The sequence below is a fragment of the Macadamia integrifolia genome, chromosome 2 (assembly GCF_013358625.1).
Source record: "Macadamia integrifolia cultivar HAES 741 chromosome 2, SCU_Mint_v3, whole genome shotgun sequence".
In the NCBI taxonomy this organism is placed as follows: Eukaryota; Viridiplantae; Streptophyta; class Magnoliopsida; order Proteales; family Proteaceae; genus Macadamia; species Macadamia integrifolia.
Window position 1 is genome coordinate 9,525,941 of NC_056558.1, and position 7,632 is coordinate 9,533,572.

Genomic DNA, 7,632 nt, shown 5'->3' on the forward strand with positions numbered 1-7,632 from the left:
CCCCCCCCCCCCCCCAACCCTCCCCAACCAAAAAAATCTTTCCCATGGCTATAGCTACAGGTCAAAACCCTTCTTCTAATGGAATAAAAGTAAAGCAGCACACTCAAAAGTGTCTGACCTAAATGAGATGTAAAAGAGCAAGCAAGGTATAAAAACATAAGGAACATGAAAAATACTTATAAAAAATACAACACACTTAAAGGATTTAAAACGCGGGGGGGAGGGGTGAGGTGGCATGATGAAATAGAAAGCATAAAATTTGGCAACCAGAATAGCGGGGATAAGATTTTGACATGATGCCGAGTCCAAACCTTGAACTACCAGATGCCATGACATCATCTCTTGGGTGTAGCTTATTAACGGGACTGATGGTTGTGATGTTTGGTTCCATCACCTCATCAACCAGTCGACCTGTACTTGTATCGATGAAATCAATGGGATGCAAGGCAGCTCCATTATAATTCTCACTTATGTAGCGGCCAATAACTGCCAGGGACTCCGATGGGTCCTGCAAAGAAAGTTAAACATGCTACAAATAAGATTTTTATCATCTTTTTTTTCCCTGTTCTAAATTAGTAGTCTAATCACCTTTGGGTCCCATTCAGCTCGAAAAGGGGTCAAATGCCTATTGAAATCATGGCTATGTACTATCTCTCTGCTAGGGGCGTCCAAATTGCCAAAGATATAATCCCATACTCGAAGGCGGTTGTCCTGAGCTGTAGTAAGAATCTTGCTTCCAGATTGTGGGGAGAAATACGCTGAGTTTACAACACGGCTGTGACGAAGATCATATAGGGAAGATCCAACCCCAAGTCGGCGCACATCCCATATACGAGCCTGAGGAAATGTTAATAAACCTTAAACTATTAAATCCCTTGAACTAACATATTGCATAGGTTAACATTTAATATATGCACGTAGAAGTTGGTGTAATGACATGTGACTTTATACTACGTTCCGTTGCTTTCCCTCACAATATGGGAAAAGAAAGCAAGAGAAAAATCGGAGATGCATTTGTTTGGTTGCTTAGGTGAGAGAAAATCTGGAGAAAAATTACTTTTGGTAAAGGTTGTCCCTAGTTTTATGTCTCATCTATTATGTGGAAAAAGCAGGGAAAAGAAAGTAAGGAGAAAATTGTTTATATGTGAGTTCTACTTTCCCACTCACAAAGTGGGGAATAACTAACTGGCTTACTGCAATTCCTGGACAACCAAACAACAATGATGGAATTTGTTGTATATTTTGTCTTCATTTTCTTGATATACAACCAAAAAATAGGCAGATTGAAAATTTCCCTTTTCTTTTTTCCTTTCTTTTCCTTTTCTTTCATCCAAGAATGAACCCAAACACAGCCTTATATCTTCCTACTCTTTTTCTTCTTCAATAAAATTATGTTGTCACTTGTCAAAATATAAATACACCCACCCCACATGCAACACTCTTAAAAACAATAGTATATGTATCGATGAACATAGTATAGACAGCCAATCATTCAAGGAAAAACTCACAAAGTGATCATTTCCACAACTCAAGAGAATCTCTGGCTGAACAGGATTGCAGTGAAGCCCAACTACTTTGCTACCTTTCTTATGGATCAAAATGGTATCTCCGGTTTTCTTGTTGGAGCGCATATCCACCCTGAAGAATCACAGAAAAATCATATTACAGCTAGAACCATATATGGCTCAGCTACTGACATTAGCTGAACGGGAAAAAGAACGCAGCCCGGCAGCATCCCCCCTGAGCCCACACACAAGGGGGGAAAAATGAATGCGCCACCCCTCCTGTTGGGTGCCCCTGTGCATTGGCCCCGATGCTGGTGTAGGGGCCACGCAGCCTGGCAGCAAACCCTTCCCCTAGCTGAAAATATACAGCCAACGTTTCAAACCTTCCAGCCAAACAATATCCAGGGAAAATAATCAAATCTAGTGCTAAATGAAACTGCTAATCTGGCATTGACAACAAGCTGAAAACGCAACATAGAACAATGTTTTCTGACATGGAAGAAGTAATTCTTCCCAAATAAGATGCATTTTGTGCACAATTTCCCATTCAAAATTTCATCGTTCAAACTAAAGTTAAACATCTTAAAATTTCAAAAGCAATTTGAATATGCACCCTGCAGAATATGCCCACTCAAAAGTGTAAGATTGAAAGCTTATTGAGTTTTTAACCATTATCTCATTTTGTTTTGAAGTAGGCACAGTTTTCACTTTCCAGACAAGATACAGAGTCTTGGAGAGAGGAACCATCATATGATAATCATAGTTGTTAGCTATCCAATAGTCAGTCTATTGATATGCCACACCTGGATCAAACACAAAATGACAGTTTGTTCAATCTTAAGCATCCTAATACTCAATAGACTTGGGCAGCAATAAGTTAGGCCCATGTGCCCCAACAGATGCAGCTCCGCTACAGGCTCAGAAAAAACCATGTATGGATCTTTTGATTACCCAACCCACTGAATTCTGTGGAAGATATTTTTGATTCATCATTGTCATACACCATATATGAGTTTGAGTCTGGGCTGGTGGCTTTAGCTCCTCGTTAATAAATACATATATCCATTTGGACTGAGACATCAGGCTTGGCTGAACCCAGACAGGCTGGGCTAAGGTTGGGCTTGGGATTGCAAAAGGGCTGGAGGCATGGTTTTCGAAAACCTGGCCCAGGTCACGAGTTGCACCCTACTCAAGATCTTAGCTTATGATGAAAGACTTGATAAAATTCCCAAGTCTATCTAATTGAGTAAATCCCAAGACCTAATACCACAGCCTTATACTTCCATCTTCATCCTAGTAAATTTCCAACAAAAGATCCATGTTGACAGCTGTTACCATTGCGATTCCTCCACATGACCAATGAGAAAACCAGTCCATAGCCAAGCAACCGAATGAACTTCTATCACTCCCCTCAAAGAGATGCTATACTACTCGGCAGATCAGATATTCCAATTGCGTAACCAGAGTCTTAGTAATGAGATTCATCCCGAACCACAGAAATGCAGTGAGAGATTATCTCCACAAGATTGCAGGAAAAAGAGAAAGGCAGTTAGGGTTATGGTTCAAAGTATGTTCCAATTTCAGTCAAAGGTTCTGTTATATTTACATATCAGGTCTGTAGAATTTTAGCAAAATCTGATGGCTGGATTATGAGATCTGGAACAATCCTTCAGCAAGTAGGAAAACTTGAAAGCAAGAACTGACCTGATATATCAACCAGGAAAAATTCAGAGATTCGAACAGAATTCCAGTGGGAAGTTGATCAGAATCAAAAAAGCAAAATCATCTTGATTTCCAGCGGGTTATAGTATGATTATGTAATCAAATAGAACTAAGCCGCAGGATAGGGAAGTATTCAGATCTGACCTATAAGTTTGATATGGAGGTAGATAGATAAAAAGATCAAACAGGTTAGGAATCCACCTAAACCTCAGGCTAGGAATCCACCAAAGCCTACAAAGATCACTCTTCCACTAAGAAAACCACCTTAGTCTTCATTTGGAATTCACCAAGTACACCCAGAATCGACTAGGCAACACCATTTAACCCACAAATGTAGGTCTGAACCCATAGAACCAAAATTCAGAAATTGAACTTCTTTATTTCTTCAAATTGCTGTGGTGGCCTGTACGCCTTTCATGTATTTATATCTACTCTACTATCTTATGATTGACTAAGGAGGAAAGGTTGCAGCATTCAACCAATACGAAATAAGAGCTTCCATCATCTAACCAATAGGATAGCTCAAAAATAACCTATTAAATCATCCAGCCAATAAGAAAATAGGAGCCAACTCAGCTTGGAATAAATTAATATCAAACCAAGATAATCTTTACAATAAGAAAATAAATAAACAAATAAAGCCTCCAAGAATACCCCTATAAGATCCCACAGCTTAAGTAATTAATAAATCCTTCAAACCTTCTCCATATTTTAGGCCAATTTAAGTGGCCAAATACAATTAAAACCCTTTGAACCAAAGGCACAATACATATGTAATCCAACCCAAAGCTTATTGTCACAGATATACTCTTTTGTTGTTCAACCGATGATTGGGATTAGGTCAAACATTACAAACAACTGCATCCACCATTTAAGTTAACTTGACATGCAAGCCTGGATTATTACAAAAAATAGGGGAAAGATAGCAAGGATTTGCTGACAATTATATGTTGGCTTATACAAAATATAGCATTATAATGAGACATAAGATTGTTACCATAGTTGTCAGGCGTCTAGGCGACCCAAGGCATTGGAGGGGGCCTGGATGCAAGATGACACCAACAAGGCGACCAAGGCACCCGCCTAGGCAACACCTTGACAACTATGATCGTTATGCATATTTGGAGACTTAATGCACCCACCCCCACCCCCACCCCCACCCCCACACCCACACCCACACCCACACATACACACACAAACACACGCATACACAGAGAGAGAGAGAGAGAGAGAGAGAGAGAGAGAGAGAGAGACTCACATGTATAGATATCCAAAATTATCTGCAACAAGCACAAGACTCTTCTCTGGATTGATTTCCATGCCATAAAGCATCCTCCAGCTACTTGGACCCTATATGACAAAGCAGTTTGCTACTCAAAAATGTGTTGACACGCAACCCTTAGAATTAAGAAGGGCCTTTTCCTTTAGCAAGCTGGTCAAATCCTGCCACCCCAAAGTCAGCAGGAAAAACAACCACCCTACCAATGGGTCAGACCTGAAATTTTGGGAACTTAAAATGAAGAACTCAAACGACATTTAAATGCTTCCATGATGTCAGATGAGCCAAAATGAGAAAAGGCATGACCATATGGTATTTGGTACCACATAGGCTTTACACTAACATAATCAATGTACTGCACAACTATTCAAACAGCTCAGAGAGATTGATTGAGTACTCAAGTAACACTAACCGTGCTCAGGAATCAGAAAATAACAGGACATCCAAAGCTTTACAAGCATGAAAAACTTGGTCAATTTACAGTCTTAACTTTAGAACATTATATGGTAACCATATTGGAAATATGTGTGTGTGTGTGTGTGTGTGTGTGTGTGTGTGTGTGTGTGTGTGTGTGTGAGAGAGAGAGAGAGAGAGAGAGAGAGAGAGAGAGAGAGAGAGATACTCCTTACAAAGAACTCAACCAAGTACTCATTATACTTCTAGTCATGCAAGATTTAAACCTCATAAAGTCTGATAAAGTTCATGCATAACAATAAATTTTATAGAGAAGAACCATATACCTGCCATCCATCGGGATTGACGTCCATAAGAGGAAATGACATTCCAGTCTCCAAGTCAGTGCAACTGACCGTCCCATCCGAGGATGCTGCATATAAAGTTCCATCATTAGATGGATTGAACCTGCAAACCACAAACTTTATTATGGAGCTGTAAAATACATTAACATTTACATACCCTCAAGTCCAATAAAGAGATAGACTCACCTCATATTATTAAGTATACAAGAATGTATGTTTCCATACACTGTCTTTTCATATACTTTACCATAATCCCACACTCCAAGTTGTCCTTTCTTTCTCAGAAATATGCAAAAAAGGACAAGACATTAATAATGAAGAAAGAATTACAAAACTTAGCTATTAGAATAAGCTACATATTAGCATTCAACAATTGAGCAAGCTACCTTATCTCCCGATAGAAGAATGTTGTCGTTGGTTGGATGAAACTCCAGGCAGGTTATACGCCTACTGTGGTATCTAATAACACCACAGTCCACTTGATTGGGGATCACAAAAGCTGGCTTGATCTAAGTACAAAACCAAGACCACTCAAACCATAGTCAAATAAGATAAAATATCTATATTAATCTATTCTGTGAATTGCTATCTAACCCATTAAGAGGTTAAATAATACAAAGTAGTAGCACAATAACAGATAATAATGGTGATGACACACATGGCAACAAATGTACTTTAGTCTAAGCTTGAACAGGTCAATTTTTTGAGAGTGCAAAGCCGTAATTGGCATTACTGGTCATACAACAAGGAATAGTGTTAATGAGCAAGACAAAATCAAACTACAAATAAGATGAAGGATGCTGCATTGAAAACATACCATGGTAACATCAGACCTAAGTTGGCGTTCAAATACATAATCCAAAGGTCTTCCGGTGTTCTTGTGGGGAGCGGGGATCACCCCATGCTCCACAGCTACTCGATGTGGGCAATTCATGGTCGTGTGCCCTTTGGTTCCAAAAACAATTCACAAATAGTTTAAACGAAAACTAGGAAATTGGGCAAAATCAAAAGACCCAATAAAGAGCAACAGAGATACTAATAAATGGTACCCACCCACACTCTTAACACATACATTTTACACTGAAAGCATAATTTTTCAAGGAATGGATGTAAGCATCTTAACACACACAATTACCAGGCATTTTACAAAGGAAGCATGGTTTCATAGGGCAATCGATGTAGGTAGCGCCCTTAAATCCTGCTTGGTGTCCCTTTCTCTTGCAGACCTAGACCAAAGGAAATAGTGAATAACTCATAACAAAAGCAACAGAAATAGAGTCAGCAGACCCTAATAGAGTACTGGGAGAGCAACGCAACAAAACACCAATCACAAACCCTAAGAGAGTAAGCAAAATCACCATACTTTACAAACATTCTTGAGACTAATGGTTATCGGCGCTTTGTCTTTCTTCTTCGCATCGGAAGCATCCATAAGCTTCCCTCCCATTTTCCCGCCTTCCGCCTTCTCTGCAACTTCTTCTTCATCTTCTTCGGCAACAGCCCTAAGCGTATCCTCTTCCTCTTCCTCTTCCTCCTCCTCTTCTTCTTCTACAACTTCTTCTTCGTCTTCTTCTTCTGAACTTTGTTCAGAATCAGTGTCCCTCTCAATCACAATTCTGGGGAACGCCATTCTTCTGGTTTGCGGGGGCATTTTGGGGAATGAAAAAATGAAGCTCACGGAAAGAGAAAAGAAACAGAGGAAATGAGAGCAGTGACCAGCAAATTGGGGATAAAACCGGAAATGGAAACGAATTGAAATGGGCGGGAGTAATAACAACCGACTCTGGGTGAAATTAGAATCACCAAAATAACCCTGTGAAATACGAAAAATGACTCACGAAGGATTTGACTTCGGAGGTGGAAAAGGGTGTTTGGTGGCTTCAGGGACATGGACAGTTAAACGGGGCGGGATACGACGTGGCTTATTAACCGCCATTGGAACTTGGAAGTCTTGAAGCGCAATAAATGAGTTTGGATTCGCAGCACTTACATTTGCCCGAAATACAAGGATCAAATACCCAGGGCTGTCAACCGATCGGGCTTAATTGGGCTTGAAGACTTTTAAAGATTACACCGTGTCTGTCCATTTAACTAATCGGGCTTAGTTAATGAGGGCATGGTATACTTTATATTCAGTCGGTCAATCTCAGGCTATTAAAATCAAGCCTTAATCGGGTTTTAGTCGGGCCTTAACCGGGTCATGGACATGTTTAATGTTAAATGGGCATAACCGGTTTTTAAATAAGCCTTCTTTAATATTATTGAGCAACGACGCCGTGACGGACGATGGGGTTTGGTTTCCTATTTTTCATTGTCTAAATCTGGTTGTGGTTATTCTTTTATTTGTTTTAAACTGGTTGGACATTTT

The 7,632-nt window shown here is 39.8% G+C and overlaps 1 protein-coding gene across 1 annotated transcript; it reads right to left on the reverse strand.

The window, feature by feature from the left end:
* Window positions 1-311: 311 nt before the first annotated feature.
* LOC122058264 (protein DAMAGED DNA-BINDING 2) lies at window positions 312-7,165 on the reverse strand (the record flags this gene model as incomplete). The annotated part of the gene is given in 10 exon segments (XM_042620876.1): window positions 312-508; window positions 589-837; window positions 1,509-1,638; window positions 4,486-4,577; window positions 5,247-5,367; window positions 5,451-5,539; window positions 5,651-5,773; window positions 6,082-6,209; window positions 6,400-6,490; window positions 6,628-7,165. Coding segments are annotated over 10 exon segments (1,508 nt in total), but the record flags the coding sequence as incomplete, so codon positions are not given.
* Between the last annotated feature and the right edge of the window lie 467 nt (window positions 7,166-7,632).